This window comes from Chrysochloris asiatica, unplaced genomic scaffold (assembly GCF_000296735.1).
Source record: "Chrysochloris asiatica unplaced genomic scaffold, ChrAsi1.0 scaffold00027, whole genome shotgun sequence".
In the NCBI taxonomy this organism is placed as follows: domain Eukaryota; kingdom Metazoa; phylum Chordata; class Mammalia; order Afrosoricida; family Chrysochloridae; genus Chrysochloris; species Chrysochloris asiatica.
Window position 1 is genome coordinate 4,682,511 of NW_006408545.1, and position 20,129 is coordinate 4,702,639.

The following is a 20,129-nucleotide window of genomic DNA, read 5'->3' on the forward strand; positions in this document are numbered from 1 at the left end:
ATTTCTCCCCCCCACCCCCCCGCAATTTTGGGTAGCCAATGTCCAAGTTGCCCAGCTCTGTCTACCTTGTGTATTGAGGGGGTGGGAATGATCCTCACTGTAAAGATTTGTTCCCTCTTATGAGCTACTACATCCATAGGTGTAGGTCAAGTTCATAAAATTTTAGCAGATCTTTTTTTCCTCTTCTTCCTTCTTCTAGTTGAGTTCTGATCATCCAGCCATTGAAGCCAGGTCAAGTGGGTATTCTTGCAAGTGTGGGTGTTCTTGTGCATATGCCTTCTTTTCTTACCAGCTGGACGCTTCACTCTCCACTCTAGTCCTCTGTGGCTATGTCACTGACTCTGTGCCCAGGAATGCCCATGTCTTGCCACACTGCTGGACAACCAGGTCTCTACCTGGGTTCACAGGAGTCTATTGCATGTGGTAGGGCTTAGTTTGCAGCTTCATTTCTGTTTTCCCCTCACTTCCCCTTATCGGTGACCAACATGGTCAACATTCAGAGCGCATGTCTGCTCATGTATTCCCATTGAGTCTTAGTCTTGGAAGGGGGTTTGCCGTGAGGGGACCCAACCACTTGCCTTGATGTCTCCTGAGCGAGCAATGTGCTTGTTCATATAGTAGTTATTTGGGCTGCCATTATTGGTTTGTGTTTTTCCTGTCAGGCTTGCTTTCAAGAAATGCCTTCTGTTCTTCTAGCCGCTGCAGACTGGTCTGTTTGTCCCTTCCAGTGGAAATTTCCCACCTCAGAAGATTCTGGATGGGGTACAGGATTCCACCCATGGTCCTATGAAATGCAGAGGCTTTGCAGGAAGCCTCATTCACTGGGCATGTTGTAGCCCCATTTTAGGTATTCCAATCAGAAAATGGACTTACAAGCTTTCTGTGGTGATACTTCTGGCTATTCCTTTCTCTCCCTCTTAAGTGTCTATTTTATAATGTTATACAAAGGAAACCAACATTCAAAAGACAGCCAAGCATCTTACCATTATTTTCCCCCTTTTACCCATTCAAACCATGTCTCAATTCTTGTATCCCAGAGCGCTGTTTTTCCAAGGTTGTGCATACATCATTATTTACCTCTGTCCTACATAGCCCATGTAAACCTGCCTATTTGTTTTCCCCTCCATCTTGTTCTTCCATCCCCCTTCCCCTTCTTGTGTGTTGCCCCTTCCCCAGCACCCAAACAATCCTGTGTCTGTTCTCTCCCCTGTGCTCCACCTTCCCCTCCCTCCCCTCACCCCGCCACCCACATCCATGTAACCAGCAATGAATCGCCCTGTCCCCCTTTAGTATGGGTTCTTTTTCTTAGTCTTTTATAATAGTGGTCCTATGCAGTATTTCTGCTTTTGTGACTAATTTCACTCAACATAATGTCCTCAAAGCTTCATCTTCCTTGTTGTTCTTCAAGGTAGCATAATATTCCAATGTGTGAGAAAACTTCATTTTGATGTATTAAAGCATCCTCCCTATAAGGAGCTCTGGTAGCGTAGTGGGTATGAAACAGTCTTCTAACCTCAAGGTCAGCAGTTCAAAACTACCAGTGGCTCTGCAGGAGAAAGATGAGGCTTTCTGCTCCCGTAAAGATTTATAGCCTCAGAAACCTTATACAGGGTCGCTATGAGTCAGAACTGACTCCACGGCACATAACCAACCTACCAACACTATAGTCCTGATCTTGCTTCGTCGGACCCTCACCTGTTTGATCCCATGAAAGCAGCCCAGTGAGGACAAAGACTCACCTCTGATGAAGAAGGAAAGACAGTGATGTATTTGTGGCTCACAGCTCAGCCTACAACATTGTTTAATAAGGAATATGAAAGCTTATTAACAGATGGACAATGTGTTTTGAAAAGCAAGGAGATTATGTCAAAAAATGACATGATTTATCTTCCCTAGAAGTTGATTAAATTCTATAGCCAGAGTGAGGATAATTTTTGACTCAGTCTCGTAGATTAATAAATGCAGAACCTAAATAAAACAGCAATAGTGTGCTTTCTAGCATTGTGGAAATCTTTGAAAATCATGCTACCGTCTCTTTATTATTCTGCTTTGTGGTTTGGGTCAAGAGGCAGTGATTTCTTTTAGGTGGAGCAAGTAGCAATATGCTCTTTGTTGAGTATGATACAGTCTGGGTATTTAAATCCTACTGAGGTAGCCCTTTACTGAGGTAGTCCTTTTACCAAAATCAGTAATTTGTTTAGTACTGATTATTATAGTATCTAGATAGGTGCTTTTAGAAAGAGTTCATTGACAGTTGTTAATTGAAATAATTTATTTTCTGTTTTCTGAATCAGGATAATGAGCTGAATTTTTTCTTAAAACATAAAGATTGCCCCCTTTTTTCCTAGAAATTGTACTTATACCCTCAGGGAATATGTTGTTGTTGTTGTTGTTAAGTGCCATCGAGTCGGGTCCGACCCATAGCGACCCTGTACAGGGTTTCCGAGGGTGTAAATCTTTACGGGAGTAGAAAGCCTCATCTTTCTCCCGCGGAGCGGCTGGTAGTTTCGAACCGCTGACCTTAAGGTTCGCAGCCCGATTCGTAACCACTACGCTACCAGAGTAAGAATGATATATTCCATAGGGAGTCCTGGAATGGTGCTGTAGATTAAGCACTGGAACACAAAGTCACCTTGAACCACAAGGTTGGCAGTTCAAACCCACCACCTGTACCTCAAAAACCCTATTCAGTGTCACCATAAATCAGAACTGACTCGATGGCACTTAACAATAATAATATTCCATAGAGTCAGATCCCAAATTGTAAATTGATTATGTTATTTTTTCCTCTTCCAGGTTTGCCTATCTGTCCTGAGCTGGTGAGGGAGCACATCCCTAAAACCAAGGATGTTGGACACTTTTTATCTGTCACTGGAACAGTGATTCGAACGAGTCTTGTGAAAGTCCTGGAGTTTGAGCGGGATTACATGTGTAACAAATGCAAGCATGTATTTGTAGTCAAAGCTGACTTTGAACAGTATTACACCTTCTGCAGGCCATCTTTGTGTCCCAGCTTGGAGAGCTGTGATTCCTCAAAATTCACTTGCCTTTCAGGTTTATCTTCATCTCCAGCCATGTGTAGAGATTACCAGGAAATCAAGATTCAGGAACAGGTAAATGATCAATTCAAAATTATATATAACTCTAATGTTAAAAAAAAAATAAAGGAAAAGTACTATGAATTTTAAAATGCTAAGTAGTTTTCAGCTTTGGGTAAATTGAAGAGTGGAGAACACATAATGGTTTACAAATGGAATTGTGTCATCACTTTGTGGAAGATTAATCTTGAAACCACTGTACATAGAATATAGTCTGCAGAAATCATGAAATAAACTTTTTATTATTTTGTGAGAATATGCACAGCCATATGCTATTCAAATAATCTCTTGATAAAGCATTGACAAGATTGTGGAGTGACTTAACAATCCCGTTAAAATAAAATAAAAGAATATTTATGAAGTCCATATTAACTGTTCATAACTAAGGAATAGGAGAAAATAAAATGAGTTTAAACATTGTAGTGGGCAGAATTTGTGGTCTGGGCTAATTTTAGCTGCTGTGCCAACTCTAACAATAACACTTTTACAAATGAGGATAAGCTTGATTTTCCTTTACTTACAGTTTAAACACAAAGGCTACTTCTCTCATCTAAAATGGGTAGATTTGTCTGTCTACTCTACTGTTAAGACCTATGACTTCTATTCTGCGAGTGACTGTGGTACTGGACGGTAACTACAACTCCATCACCTCGGTATTCTAATAAAGAGCAGGGTGTAGGAGAGGGGATGGACAAAAAGAACATGCCACCCAACCAAGTTTTCATTTTTCCCTTGAAGTCCCCTAAAACATGTCTGCTTATTTCTCATTGGCCCAAACTTAGTCATATGACCATAAGTAGATGCAAGGAATCCTGGGAAATGTACTCTTTTTGTTGACACATTTCAACATGGAATAAAACCAGAGTTCTGATACTGAAGAATAATTAAAGGAACTCAGTGAGTTATCCTAGGCTTTATGAATAGAGATCAGGAACGAGAAGTGCCTTTGCTTTCTAGATAGGCAGCTTTATTATTATTATGGATTGTTGTGTTTTGACAGTCTACAAAGTCAGTTTTATTTAGAGATCTTTTACATATCGGTGCTTTTATCTCATTCTAGTTTTTGTGAATTTGTACACTACCTGGTAGGCATGATTTTCAAGAAAATTCCATATATCCCCATCATAATGATGTTTAGTCACTGTGTATTTATTGTCCTTTATATCTGCTTTCTTTTTCTTGTTAGGTTCAAAGGCTATCTGTTGGAAGTATTCCACGATCTATGAAGGTTATCCTGGAAGATGATTTAGTAGACAGTTGCAAATCTGGTAAGAGTCAACTTTTATTAGCTTATATAAAGGGTCCTAAAATATTGGTTAGGAAGAGCCATTTTTTATTTTCCCGAGGGTAAGTGGAGGGTTAATTGCTGAACTTGAGAATGGTAACTGCCATGGAGTCATGAAGGTGGGAAATGATAGAATTAAAGAAATCTGACCTAGAGATTGGAAATTTAGTCCAGTTGCTTTTTTGATAGTTGAAGAACCCAATTAACCTAACATTAGTTAGTGAGTTAAGTGGTTGAAAAACCCAATTTGCCTAACGTCAGTTAGTGAGTTAAGTAGTAAAACTATATTAACACAGAGCATTTGACTTCAAATCTAAGATTGTCTTCAGTAAACCATAGCTTAGCAGCAGTGACATTAAACTTTTAGTAGATTTTCATGTACAGTCGTACAGAATGAATAAGAGGATGTGACTCTGACAAATGCTACTGCAGTCTTGGTGGTGTCTGAAAAACGGAGCTGACCCTTCCTCTGCTCTGTGCTTTGAAACATTGATTTGGTCTGTGGTTCTAACAGGCCTCAGTTTTTCCATTAGTCAGTCTCCTGGATTGAGTGATAACTTGAAACCATGCTGAATGAAGAACTGTGAGTGGATGTTGCCAGAAGAAACCTCAGGAAGGACATAAACCAACTTTAGATATTTGAAAAACATATACAGAAATAAAATTATAATTACAGAAGATATTATTGGGCTTCAGTAGGTGGAAGCAAGGGAAGTAGATTTCAACTCAGGATCTAATAGTCAGAAATGTCCAAATAAAGACCTTCGACAATGGTGAGTTCTTTTTCTTGTAGATAGTCAAGCAGAGGATGTGCAGCACTTTGGTAAAGATTTAGGCCTCATGATGATGGCAGTTGATCTGGATGATTTAGAATGTTCAAACAAACCCAAGGCTCTCTGAACATCAGAAGTATTCTGGAAATCTGAGGGTTCTAGAAGCCTGGTTGTTACATTATTCTGAGTTACATGCTTTTATCTTATGTCAACCAGACTAGTCCTAAACTCCTCATCATTCATCATGTCCTCTTTTCTTCTCCGCATTGGAGAGCCTGGGAAGAAATAAAATGTTAAGTATTTGTAGGATGATGAAGGTTAGTATCTGCCTATGACTATAGCATGGAAGTGTTTTGAACTGAATTTTTAAATTATTCTTTTTACGGAAAAAAAAAAGAAAGTAGAAAAAAATTTTATTGGCAAAATTAAGATACTGGGTTTTATAATCAGCAGCATTGCTCTAAATGATACTGTTCTCTTCTGTAATAACTACATCTGAATACAGTAAGAGATACTTTAAATAAAATCTGGTATATTTTTTACATGGGTTGTTGTTGTTGTTGTTAAGTGCCTTCGAGTCGGTTCCGACCCATAGCGACCCTGTACAGGGTTTCCAAGGGTGTAAATCCTTACGGGAGTAGAAAGCCTCATCTTTCTATGCTGGTGATAATCTGCATATATAATGCAAAAATGAAAAAGGTGCTTTATTCAACAGTTGATAAGGGATATTATTGTTGTTCATTGCCATCAAGTCAGTGACTCATAGTGACCCTGTACAGAGTTTCCCAGGAGCAGCTGGTAAGTTTGAACCACCAACCTTGTTATTTCAAATCAACCTTGTGGTTGGTCCAGTGCTTATCTTACAGTGCCACACCAGGATTTAAGGTTAGCGTTGGGCTGCTAACTTCAAGGTCAGCAGTCCAAACCCACCATCCACTCCACAGGATATGATAAGGGCTGTTTTTACTTTTGGCCTACCTATTTCCATTGGCTATCTATCATTAAAGTGAGTCAGGAAATAGAATTGATTGCTAAATCTTAGCTGAATTTGTCAAATGTTTGCTTTCAATCCACCTTAACAATTCTTGCTTTATATGTTTCCTATTCTCACTCAAACACTTTTAATCTTTAAAATACAAAAACAAATAGCACAGGTTGTCTCCCTGGGCAATTAACAGGTATGTCCCCTATTGGGGAGTGGTAGATTTGTAGGATAAGCACTGGACTGCTAACCACAAGGTCAGTGATATGAGTCTACTAGCTGCTTGTCTGGAGAAAGAGGAAGCTCTTTGCCTCCATAAAGATGTACAGCCGTGGAAACCCTATTCAGAGTCACTATGAGTCAGAACCGACTTGATGGCACTTAACAGCTAAGTGCTTCCTTTCTCTAAACTTCATCATTTCGTTTTCCTTAATGTTGGGCTTCCCCAAGTGTCTCATTTATAAAACATTTACTTATGTGACTTTTCATTAAAATGATGAGGCAAGAATGCCATAGAGCTCAGTTTCTAGAGCCAAGAATCTCTATCCAAATACTCTCCTCACCAAGAATCATTACCTTATAATTAGAAAATTATGCCAAATATTTTAGCACTGTGTACTTGTCTAAATACTATACTAAGGAAATAACAACTTTGATTATGTTGTGGATATATGCATATGTTTAAATACCTGTTCATGTATGACTCTAGATTTTAATAAAAATTGATAATGTCTGAATCAGTACAGCATTGTTTGTATGAGCTCAGATTTAAGATGAAGATAGCTTTTGATAGCGATTAAGAGGTTTTTGTATAGTTTATCTAAATTCAAAAAAATTCTTAACCTTCCCCTCCCACCCCAAATGTCACTAATACTAAGGAATCGATGGAAGCAATTGTCAGCAGCTATCTAAAAATTTTCTCCTTAGCCACAAATGTCTGTAGGACTCAGAAGACATCAACGGCATAATCCTTGCCCTTTAAGAATTCACAGTCTAATTAGGAAGCCAAACATGTCCAGAGCAGTGAAGTGGAAGGCAGCGTCTGCTAAGTGTCTGTGCAGCAGATGATCAGGGGATTGGCCTGATTAAGAACAGCTGCAGAAGATGTAGGGGCACAACGAGAATTGTTGTTGTTAGGTGCTATCGAGTTGGTACCGACTCATAGCAACCCTGTGCACAACAGAGTGAAACACTGCCCGGTCCTGGGCCAACCTCACAATTGTTGCCACACTTGAGCCCACTGATGCTGTCACTTTGCCAATCCATCTGGTTGGGGGTCTTCCTCTTTTTTTCTGACCCTCCACCTTACCAAACATGATATCCTTCTCCAGCGACTGGTCCCTCCTGACAGTATGTTTGAAGTAAAAAAGATGAAGTTTGGCCATCCTGGCTTCCAAGGAGCACTATAGCTGTACTTCTTCCAACACAGATCTGTTGGTTCTTTTGGCAGCCCATGGCACTTTCAATATTCTCCTCCAACACCATAACTCAAAAGCATCAATTCTTTTATGGTCTTCCTTATTCACTGTGCAGCTTTCACATGCGTATCAGGTTATTGAAAATACCATGGACTAGGTCAGGTGCACCTTAGTCCTCAAGCTGACATCTAGAGAGTGGAATGTATAAAAGTAAGAACTTTAGCTTTCTGAAAATAACATTATTTTATAATATTTCCTATAAACAATGACATTAACTATAATATTACTTATGAAATATAATAGATATAAAATAAGTAACTATAAAATACAATAAAACATTTACTATAGAAAAATGTCAGTTTGAGGAGTAAGGTGTGCCTGACCCAAGCCATGGTATTTTCATAACCTAATGTGCTTGTGACAGTTGGACAATGAGTAAAGAAGACCATAGAAGAACTGATGCTTTTGAGTTATGGTGTTGGAGGAGAATATTAAAAGTATTATGGACCACCAAAAGAACAAACCAATCTGTGTTGGAAGAAGTACAGCCAGAATGCTCCTGAGAAGCCAAGATGGCCAGACTTTGTTTCTCATACTTCAGACACATTACCAGGCGGGACTAGACCCTGGAAAAGGATATCATGCTTGGTAAAGTGGAGGGGCAGTGAAAAAGAGGAAGAACCTCAAAGAGATGGATACACACAGTGGCAGCAGCAATGGGCTCAACCATAGCAATAATTGTAAGGTTGGTGCAGGACCAGGAAGTGTTTCATTCTGTTATGCATAAGGTCCCCATGACGGCACCTAACAGTAACATAGGTACCGTTGTGCATAGGTACAGACTCAGTGGCACTTAACAACAGCATTGAAGAAACACAAAAGTTTAAACCAAATTATCTTTTGTCTCTTAGGGTATCATATGAGGGGGCTTCAAAAAGTTCTTAGAAAAGTGGAGTTAAAAGATAATTGAAAACATTCAATAGACTACTGTGAACCCAGGTGGAGACCTGGTTGGCCAGCAGTGTGGCAAGACTCTTGGGCCCAGAGTCAGTGACATAGCCACAGAGGACTAGAGTGGAGATTGGAGCATCCAGCTGATAAGAAGAGAGGGCATATGCACAAGAACACCCACACTTGCAGATAATACACACTTGACCTGGCTTCGATGACTGGATGATCAGAGCTCAACTAGAAGAAGAAAGGAGAGGAAAAAAAAGAGTAATCTGATATAATTTGATGAACTTGATCTACACCTATGGATGCAGCAACTCAAAAGAGGGAACAAATCTCTATAGTGATGATCATTCCCACCCCCTCCATACACAGAGTAGAAGGGATGGGCAACTTGGACATTGGCTAATCAAAATGGGGGGGCAACAAAGCCATGAAGTTACTGGCTTACAAGCTTTCAAGAGGGAACCTAGATCCAGAGGGTGTGGAGGAAGGTAGAATCACCACTGAGTAGTATCCAATCTGTCTAGGTGGGGCTGATGAAAGAAAATGCAGATAGGTCTCTTGTGATACATTAGTGAATAATTGTTATCAGAACTGATTGTGAGGGTTGGAAATGTAACTGTAGGCGTTTTGTAGCAAGGAGGGGAGTGATTAACTTTTCAGTCTAGGAGCAGGGGTCCCTGGGACCATCAAGGGAGAAGAGCGGGACCCTACCCAGAGAAGCAGTGATGCCTGAGATGGAGGCAGAGACGATGACGTGGAGAGATGGAGCAGTTGGGGACTTTAGACACCCAGAGAGAGAAGGGTTGTGTGCTGATGACCGGGGGGCAGGCTTGTAGTGTATACCCTTTGGTTGGTTAATGATGCATGGAGGGGATTGTAACCATGGCAGTGAAACGATGTGCAATAGGATGAATGTAAAACTAATGTTCTCCATGTAAACTATACATAATTCACAATAAAACATTTAAAAAAAGATTGAATAACACACTTTTCCTAACTTGAAACCATTAACTATTCCCTTGTACTGTTCAAAAAAAAAAAAAGATAATTGAAAAATTTCATGAACTCTTTGAAGCCACTTCATATATACCTCAGCTGTTCCAATTATTGAATGAGTCTTCCATTCAGTAATTTGAGTAAATGAAAAATTGTATTTAAGGAAGGGTTTTAAAAGATAGTTGCTTTACAAATAACTGTAAGGTGTTGTTGTTAAGTGCTGTCAAACTGTAAGGTAGATTTAGTAAAATAGTATTTATTGAACAAGTGTTCTCTGGTTGTTGTTGTTGCTAAATGCTGTCAAGTTGGTTCCAACCCATGTTGACTTTCTGTGGGGTTTCTGAGAAGTGGCTGGTGGGCTTCAATCCCTAGTCTTGTTATTAACACTCCAGTGCTTATCGTACAGCTCAGTTCTCTTCGATATAAATTTACATACATTATCTGACCTACTTGGACTATCATTGTAGTCCTATGATATAGATACCTTTATTTCTATTTTGTGGAGTCCTGGTATGGTGGTGTTGATTAATGCGCAAAGTCGGTTTAAGCTGCAAGTAGGCAGTTCAAGCTCACCAGCTGCTCCTCAGAAACCCTATACAGGGTCACTATGGGTCAGAATGGACTCAACAGCACTTAACAACAATATTCCTACTTTGTAAATCAAAACCCTGATTTAAAAACTGTCACGAATTGGATTGTATCCCTCCCAAAATATGTGCCAACTTGGCTGGGCCATAATTCTCAGTGGTTTGCCGAATGTTATAATTTGCCTCTTATAACACTTATAATGATGTAATTATCCCCCATGATGTGATCTGGTGAGATCAGCCAAATAGTTATGAGGGAGTTTGGGTGGAATGCAATTCCCTTACTCAGGTCACAGCCCTGATCCAATATAAGCAGGGAAGGCGGGACCTCAGTACCACCAAGAAGGAAGATCTGGCAGCATGGAGCATCTGGGTCCCTACACTGAGAACCACCAAGACTTGGGAAGACTGATGCCAAGACACAGTAGCTATCCAAGGAACGCTGGGTCCTTACTTCTTGTAAGGAAACAACAGATCCAACAACAGAGAAAGACTCCTAGAGCTGGCACCCTACACTTGTGCTTCTAGGCTCCTAATCTGTGAGAGAATCAATCTGTTTGTTAAAGCCAGTTGTGGTACTTCTGTTAGAACAGAACTAGGTAACTAAGACAGAAACCTGAGGCACCTTGCCCAAGGGTCACATGGTTAGTGAACAGTGGGGATTTGAACCCAAGTCTGACTAGAGTCTGCGCTTGACCACTCTTTAGTACCTTTTCCATATGATCACTGCTTATTGCAGTAAGATTATTACTATTTGGTACTGTATTTAACTGTCAAAGTTCTTCATTTGACAAATTTAGGAACAACCTAAACATAACTCATTGAAAGGACTAGTGCAGGACTGTTATGAGCACTCATATATAGTTGCCCCAGTCATTTTTCACCTGAAAAAAAAAAAAAAATGAGACGCAGACAGTGTAGGAAGTGATCATTATCTGTAATTGGATTTGAAAACCATCAAGGGAGTAATTTCGGAAAAATCTTGAAAACATGTATAAAAAGCTAGTTTGTACCTCCTATGACGCATGCATTTATAGAACTCTTATTTAAGAAATCAAAAGCTCGGCTCATTACACAATTTTTTGTTGTTAAGTGCTGTCGAGTCAGTTCCAATCCATATCGACTCTCTATAGGGTTTCCAAGGAGCAGCTGGTGAGCTTGAACCACTAACCTTGCAGTTCAAAGGGCTTTGCGGTCTGGTGCATTAACCCACGGCACCACACCAGAATACACACATTGAAATTGGGAAGTCAAAGGCATTCTGTATCAGCAATAGCATATAGCAAAGACTTGAAAATGAAGAATTGCCATAGTTTAGAAACACTGTGTGCTTTTCATAGTGTAAGTACCAGGTTTGGGGTTGAGGTATGTCTAAAATCTTATTTTCAGTAGGTTGAAATCTCTGAGGACTAGGATTTTCTTTTTTTAAAACACCCCTCCACCCCCACTTCTCTCTGGATTGCAGAGTTCATAATGTACTCATTAGCTAATACCTGGGCATTGTGTGTAATAGCACAGATGTCAGTGTGTGGATAAAATGTGCTTCTAAACTACCCAGGACCTCTCAGGAAAACCTGTAAAGATTTAGACTTCTGCCCAGGAGGGTTTCCTCAGGTGGGAAGGAACCATCCAGAAGAACTAGCATGGTTATTAGTGGCTTATGCTTTCAATTGCTTATGAAAAGGAATTTTAACATAGAACAAGGGTTCATTCATTTCTCCATTCTTTTATTCATTTTGGGGGGAAAGGCCGTCAATAAAATGTTAACAAATAAAGTAAGGAAAAATACAAAAACAAGGAGCAAGTCATTTTAATACTGTCTCCTTTCCTGACACCAAATCGATTGTAGTTGAACCTTTTAACTGTAATTTCCACATCTGTAACAGAACTCAATGGTTAGAGATTGTGAGAACATGCGTATTCCACCCAGTGCAATGGCGAGGCCACAATTTCCCTAGGGAAGGGTCATTATTTGGTGTGATTACCCTGTGGCAGATTAGGAAAAATAAAAATGTTACCTGTAAAAAGAGAAATTGGGAGTCTGGTCTTTTGCCCCCAAATGGTTACCTGGATGAGCAGATACACTTAATTCTGGTGGGGCAGTAGTATATTTCTAATTTTTGGACCTCAGTCATGTAAATCTGTGCACAGCCTGTGTGCTACTGCTTGGCTCACTTGGTGCTTCTCTGCAGGTGATGACCTCACTGTTTATGGGGTCGTAATGCAACGGTGGAAGCCTTTTCAGCAAGATGCACGTTGTGAAGTGGAGATAGTCCTGAAGGCCAATTATGTCCAAGTAAATAATGAGCAGTCCATGGGAACCATCATGGATGAGGAGGCCCGAAAGGAATTTGAAGATTTTTGGGAAAACTTTAAGAGTGATCCCTTCGCAGGTTTGTGATTTTGGGTATAAAGCTGATACTTATTACTAGCATTTCATTCAGTATTTAGACATGTATCTGTGATTTGGGGGCAAGGTTACTTGCTGCAGCATAGTATAGCTAGGGGCAGCAGTCATCAGTGCCCCTAGCTATAGTCTCCCTTTAAGACGCTTTCTACTAATCATTTCTATATAGAGATCTTTCTGGGAAACGAAGACTGAATTCCAAGAGCATTTCCATTTGTAACTATTATGTTAAACATCTCATGTTTTGCTAAAACTGTGAATTTTCTACTTTCTACCTTTACCAATTAAATATAGCTCTTCTTCTGAAGTGAAAAACTCATCCTATTTTGAAACCTAATCCTAGTAAAACCTTTTTTTTCCCTGAAGTATCTTAGATAATAAAGACAGCTTTACACCGTTTTAGCTGAAGATTTTTAAATCAGGAATGTGTAAGAAATAAATGAGAAATAGAAAAATACAAAGGATAACCTTTTATCATCACAGCAAAAAATTTTGACTGTGACCTAGGGTGTAATTATATAGATTAAAACATTGCAGCCTTTAGGTTTGTAGAGAAAGTTTAAAATTTAAATCCCAGTTGTATCAAACACCACTTAAATCTTCAAATGCCTATTTTCATTCTTTCTTGGAGGCATCTTCTAAGAAAATACAAAGCTAATAACAGATTAATTCTAATAAACCAATTCAGATCTAATATATATTACTTTATTCTTAAATCACATGCTGAACTGTACAGATATTATTTCACAAAATAATAAGGCTCCCATTTGTCTAAGTCCAGTTTTGTAGTTTGTTATTTTACTTTTTGTGTTTATGTGTACAATACATAGGTAGTAGTCCCTGATCGTTCATGTATCTTATCCATTCAGAAAGCAGTAAAAGTTCTCTTCATTGTGGCTATGTGAAACAAGCCTTTTAAGAATCATGTACGAAGGGACTTTTTAAAAAGTTCATGGAAAAATTGAGTTAGGAGATAACAGAATTTTTCCATGAATTTTTGAAAGCCCCCTCATGTATTTGTAAATGAATATTTTTTAATCAGGAAGCTATCCTGAACAACTCATTTGTTGGATGGAAAAGACAGAGATAATGAGTCAGCATTCTTTTAGCATGAACAGAGTATCCTTTTCCTTAAGTTAGTATGTTGTCGTCGTCGTTAGCGTCCATCAAGTCAGTTCTGAGTCTTAGTCACCCTGTGTGCAACAGAAGGAAACCCTGCCAGGTGGCTCTGCATCATCATCACAATCATTCCCGCCCACTGCTGCAGCCATTGTCATTCTAACACGTTGAAGGTTTTCTCTTTTTTGCTGACTCTCTACCAAGTCTAATGACCCTCTCCAGAAACTGGTTCTTCTAATAACATGTTCAAAGAACATGAGCCTAAGTCTTGCCATTTTTGCTTTTTTGTTAGTCAGTTCTGATCCATAGTGACCCCATATAGGGTTTCCACAGTTGGTGGATTTGAACCACTGACCTTGAGGTTATTAGTACAGTCCCACACCAGGACTACTGTATAGGGTTTCCAGACCTGGTGGGTTTGAACTGCTGACCTTGAGGTTATTTGTTGTTGTTAAGTACTGTGGAGTTGGTTCTGACTCATAGTGACCCTGCACAGGGTTTCTGAGGCTGTAAATCTTTACGGAAGCAAAACGCCTCATCTTTCTTCCACGGAACCGCTAGTAGTCTCGAACTGCTGACCTTGTGGTTCACAGCCCGATTCGTAACCACTATGCTACCAGAGCTATTAGTGAAGTATTTATCCTGCAGTTCCACATCAGGCCTCCATTTAGTCATTTGGAAATGGTTTTCTTGATCATTTTAGGTGGTAGAAAGAGTCTATTTTTAAGATGATGGTAGATAGGCCAGAAAGAGAAACATCAGTTTGGGAAATCATTGGTGACTTGTTTTCTGTCTGCTTCTTCTAGGAAGGAATGAAATACTGGCCAGCTTGTGCCCTCAAGTTTTTGGGATGTATCTAGTAAAGCTTGCTGTAGCTTTGGTGCTAGCAGGTGGGATTCAAAGGACTGATGCTACAGGGACACGTGTCAGAGGTCAGTACCTATTTAAAAGTTTTGAGTAATAGTAACATTTTCTGGGAGAAAGGATTGAAATTTTGCTTTTCCTGAAAAATAATTGCTTATTTTACTTTGGGGAGCACAGTGGCACCACACAATAAGTACTGGGCCGCAAACCACAAGCGGTTCAAGCCCCCACTGCTCCATGGGAGAAAGATGAGGCTTTCTACTCCCTCGAAGATTTAAAGCCACAAAAATCCTATGCAGAGTCGCTGTCAGAACCAACTCAATGGCAGTTAGCAACAACAAAACTTTTATTTTCTAAAGGTTATCTTTTAAAGCTGGAAAACTATCTGAATATCTGTAACTTAGTCTGGCACCTACACATCAGAACGTACTTTCTAGAATTCCTGAAAGACTGAAAGAAATCATAAGTTTTTCAGTGGGTCTATTTTTTCCAGCTTATAAGGTACCACAAAGTAAAATGTTTACTTTTTTATTATTGTGTATTGTGTCTTTCCCACTAGATCCCAAGTTGCTCTTCAAGAGGGAAAATTAAAAATAGTTTTTTAATATCTTCAAGTCAGTGACTCTCCATCTGTGACTCACTGTGCTTCTCCAGACTGCCGCTCCCAGTCATCTGCCTGCTGACTCCCCTTCTGCTGGGCAACAGCAAATGCACCATCTGCCACAAGGGCCTGCTGTAGGTCATACATTCAATCAAAGATTACTCTAAGTGTGCAATGATGTCCTAATGACAAAATGCTTTCTTGGGGCAAAGCACACTCAACTGACCTGAATCTGACATAAAACATGTTTATGATGGTCCTCATGTGAGCCATAAAAACAAAGGCTACATCAAAAGGCCATTTTTGTAAATCACACTGTTAGTAGGGACTGTATTGTATAAATCACACTAGAACTGTATTGTTCAGTACAGTACAGCATATGATTCTAAGTAGAATAAGTAAATATGTTTCGATCACCTACCATCTGCAAGGCACACAGCTAAATGTGAAGCTTCAATAAGAGTTCCTATTAATATACTTAGGAAATACTTGGGAGTTTGAAACTTTCTGAAAACCAAAATTGATCAGTAAGATAGTAAATACCAAAAGATATTCCTATGCTCATTTATGTTACATTTGAAAAATAGCCCTTAACTACCTTAAGATAGATACTTTATTAAACTATTGAAATTTTCATTAAATGAAAAGGTTTTCATTTAACTGTTGGAATTATAAGTGATCTGTTATTTATGAAGTACTTATAAAGTCCCGGATACTTACATTAAAAAATTAATTAATTAAATTCTAATATGGCTTATATGGAAAGATTTAATTATAGACATTTGTTATTTAAAAAGAGATTAAATTAGCCAAATAACTAAATAAACATAGGCCTAACTATCTCAAAATAGCATATAATCTATTGCTAGTATATAAATTTTAAATGTCACAGTCAGTAATCACTTAAAAATTAGTATATTTATGATGACAGTTAACATTTCTGAAGATTTTCTAGTTAAGTTTTTTCTGGAATGATCTTAAGCAAATTGTACCTCAGAAGCACCATATAAAATATAAATTATATTAGCATCCCAAGTGGACTGTTTTTAATTATAATTACAGTGATTCATGGGTAGTTCATAGAAATAAAAAACTGTAATATTTATATTTTTCTAGGCGAATCACATCTTTTATTGGTTGGGGATCCTGGCACAGGGAAATCTCAGTTCCTCAAATATGCAGCTAAGATTACACCAAGATCTGTCCTTACCACAGGAATTGGATCTACAAGTGCAGGTATTTTTTATGTGACAATTTCAAATAATTTGATATTACCACAATATTTTTCTCTTATAAAAGAAGTACCTATCTGTAGTAGGATAAGGCGTCCTAGTGTGGCACTGCAGGTTAATGCGCTGGACTGCAAAGTCGTTTGAACTGCAAAGTCGGCAGTTTAAGCTTACCAGCTGCTCCTTGGGACCTCTATACAGAGTTGCTATGAATCGGAACCAACTCAATGGCACTTAACAACAGTAGTATAAACTTGAAGCTAATTTTTAGTTACTACCAAAAGTTGAAGGAAACACACATTAAGTTATAGCTCTAAGAAAATATTTTTAAAGCTCCATTGTCACCTAACGTTATCTGACAAAAATTACTCCGTGTATCTCCTTGAGTCTTCATTTTGAATGATCTTATTCAGTTTTCTCATTCTTCAGTGATTACCTTCATACATGTATCTATGAATAAAAAGTATGCATCACCGATGAAGACCCAGCAAACATAACATTAAAATTAATTAAGTAGGGGAAAACATTCACTTTGTAAAAGTGGATCGATGGTTTACTTAAGGCATTTTCATGTTCAGAGATCTCATGGGCAGCAAGCAGTAGCTCCTAATGAAATTTTTCAGTTGAAAAATTTGACTATTTAGTATGTGGAAAGCATTGTTTAATCATTGCAATGTGGAACTTCATTCATGCCTTATAATTCTTCATCTAATCCCAAACCCAATGTGTTTGCATCGATTCTGACTCATAGCAACCTTATGTAGGGTTTCAGAGGGCTGTAAATCTTTATGGAAGCAGAAAGTGTCCCCTTTGTCTCCCTAAGAGTGGCTGGTGGATTTGAACTGCTGACCTGTTTTTAGCAGCCCAATGTGTAACCCACTATGCCACCAGGACTCCATTCTTCATCAAGTACATATAAAACTATTACAGATAAAATGCTACTACTGTATTTTTTAAGTGTCTTAGGGAATTTATCACCATTGTTTCTTGGGGAAAATTCTTTTACAAAACATGTTTCAATGACACTTTGTATTTTTATAGTTTTGATTGGGGAAATATTTCTCCTTTTCTCCCTCAAATAGGTTCTTGGTTTCACAAGTTGTACAGTCATTTGCTGCTTGCTAAGGGAGCCTAATTTCCATGACCTGTACTCAAGTTTCATATGAGACCTTTTCTTTAAAATTTATCACAAAGCAGAAAATACTCCATAACTGGGACACCATTCTAAGTAGTTCTTAGGGTTTTGAAATATACATGTAATTGAATAGTGCATTCATCACTGACAAGAGATTTGTGAACTGAGAGGAGTGGACAAGCTTCAAGATACTGGAAGGGAAGTTAGTAAGAATAACACTTTGTATCATTTTATAATCTTTATGATCCAGTGGTTTAGAATTCTGTTAAGATGTCAACAGCAAACAAAGATGTTTCTCAAGTTATTAATGTGGACTATGTCTTAAGTAATTATCTGGAGTGACAGGAAAAGCAACCATGCTGTCCTGTGGACTGTGAGTATTTGAGCTATTTTAAAGTGAATGGGTGCTATATTGGCACGTTTTCTTTTTAAAAAATAAAATTTATTTCAAGATCATAATTCCATCACGAGAGAAAAGAGGTTATTTATATTTTTACAGTTATAGAGAAGTTATTGCTATTTCTCTTACCTACCCAAAGGGCCAGACTAGTCTTTTTTATAAAACTGTGTACACAACCCATTAGGTCCTAAGTGTCACTTCACTAGCACTTTCAAAATGAAATCTACCAGAAACTACAGAACTTCTACACATAACTAATGGTGCATTTTCTTTAAAACGAAGTATGTGTGTACTTGTTCTAGGTGTTTTTTTTTAAATGTTGATTATGGCAAGTTAAAAGAGTTGCTGCTGTAGACCTTATTATTAAACCTAGAAACCCCAAATTCTAAAACTAGAGGGTAAAATAAGATAAGACAGCATGGAATCCTAAGGTTATCAAAAGCCCTGTTATGTATGAGCCAAATGCATGAATGCTTCTCAGATTACTTGAATGTTTCGCAGTTCCAATGGCTGTCCTCTTTTCCTCTGACCTACTTGCTTATCTGTTCAATAGCGTAATTTGTTCATGAGTATCTTCTCAGGACACATCTACTTACTATGATCAAAAAGGGGAACAAAAGTTTTAAACCTTTTTGCTATAATTCTAATAAAAACCCAACTGACGTAGTAGGTTACATGTTGGGCTGCTAATAAGATCACACTTATAAGCTGTTCTGCTAGAAGGAAGAGTCTGTCTGCTCCCATAAAAATGTACAGCCTAGGAAATCCTAAGGATCATTTCTGTTTTCTTTTGCGGGTGGGTAAGGAATAAGGGTTATAGTTGGGACTATGACTAGGTCTAGGACTTCATTTATTGTTGTTAAAGTTATGGCTAAGACTAGGGTTAGTGTTAGGGTAGGTGTTAAGACTTAGTGCTAAGACTAAGGCTTGGTCTAGTTTTCAGGGTTATAGTTAGGTTTATTCTTCTGTATTTTTTTTGGGGGGTGGAAGGGAATGTACACAAAAACATTCAGGAATATATAATCATTTAAACAACCAAAGGGCACATTCTGCAAGCCTGCCTCTTAGCCACCAGCATACAGCCTTTCTCTTTCCATGAGTCTAGAGTCTTTAGCTGCTCTCTCTCTCCATGTCCTTATCTCTGCCGTGGCTGCTTCTCTGGATAGGGTCCCACATTCCGCCCATGTTCTTTTCCCTTGATGGTCCTAGGGTCTGCTACTGCTGGACTGTAAGATTTACTACTCCTCCCCTTTTGTTACAAAATAGTTATATTTTCTTGAAATCCATTTGATTTCCTCTTCATTTGGAAGTTTTGTAACTACATTATTCCCTCTTTTTGTTTCTTGTTATTGTTGCAACTGTATCTCTAATTGTCTATTTTCAGTCTTATTTAGGTCTGTTTTACTTTTGCATACTTTTATATCTGGGTTGAATGTAGGGACTATTGTCATTTATGTTCATCTCAGGTTGTCTGCTGTTGTTGGTTCTCTGCCCAAAGAACTCCTCTTTTAGTTTTTTGTAAAGTTGTTCTGGTTTTTCAAATTGTTTTCATTTCTATTTGTCAAAACCTCATGCAAGGTCTCTGTGCCTCAGAACCGACTTGGCAGCACATAACCACCACTACCATTGTCTTACTGCTTGCTAGCTTTCTGCTGAGAAATTAGAACTTAAGTCTTGCTAGTTCTCCTTTCTAGGTAACTGTATTTTTTCCTGTGCTGCTCTCAGAATTCTTTGTCTTTGGTTTTTAAAGGTTTGATTATCATGTGTCTTGATTTTCTTTTGGGGTCTATCTTGTTTGGGGTTGGTTCAACTTCTTGAATGGCCATCTTCTCTTATCTGATGTTAGGGAAGTTTTCTTCCAGCAACTCTTGGACAGTGTACTCTATGGGTCTTTTTGTCTCTTCCTATTCTGTGTGTAATTCCTACCACATCAAAGTTATTCCTCTTGATGGTGTCCCACATAAATATTAGGCTTTCTTGGATTTTTTCCCCCCCTGATTGTTCCCTCTAATAAACAAATACTGAGATTTTTCTTCAAAGTTCTTTTCATTGATTAAATTCTATTTATTTGCCCTTTCAGTGTGTATATCTATTAGTGTCAATCTTCTGGCTTTCTAATTGCCGTTTTTACATGGGTCGCATGCTTTCAATTACTTTATCAGTTTGTTTCTATAGTTTTGTCTAAGTTTTCCTTGATTTCACCTGTATGTAGTTTTCTTGATTTGTTCTCTCAATCTGCTGAAGTTGCCTAATTATGAAATTCTTTATCAAGGAGTTC

General features: G+C 38.4%; 1 protein-coding gene across 1 annotated transcript in view; it reads left to right on the forward strand.

Annotated features, from left to right (window-relative positions):
* Positions 1–20,129, forward strand: part of MCM9 (minichromosome maintenance complex component 9) — a 168,443-nt gene that overhangs the window by 15,103 nt on the left and 133,211 nt on the right. Inside the window, exons 2-6 of the mRNA XM_006839887.1 lie at positions 2,797–3,113; positions 4,285–4,366; positions 12,289–12,489; positions 14,429–14,554; positions 16,204–16,323. Of these exons, the coding sequence (XP_006839950.1) occupies positions 2,797–3,113; positions 4,285–4,366; positions 12,289–12,489; positions 14,429–14,554; positions 16,204–16,323 (846 nt within the window). The remainder of the gene's footprint in view (positions 1–2,796; positions 3,114–4,284; positions 4,367–12,288; positions 12,490–14,428; positions 14,555–16,203; positions 16,324–20,129) is intronic.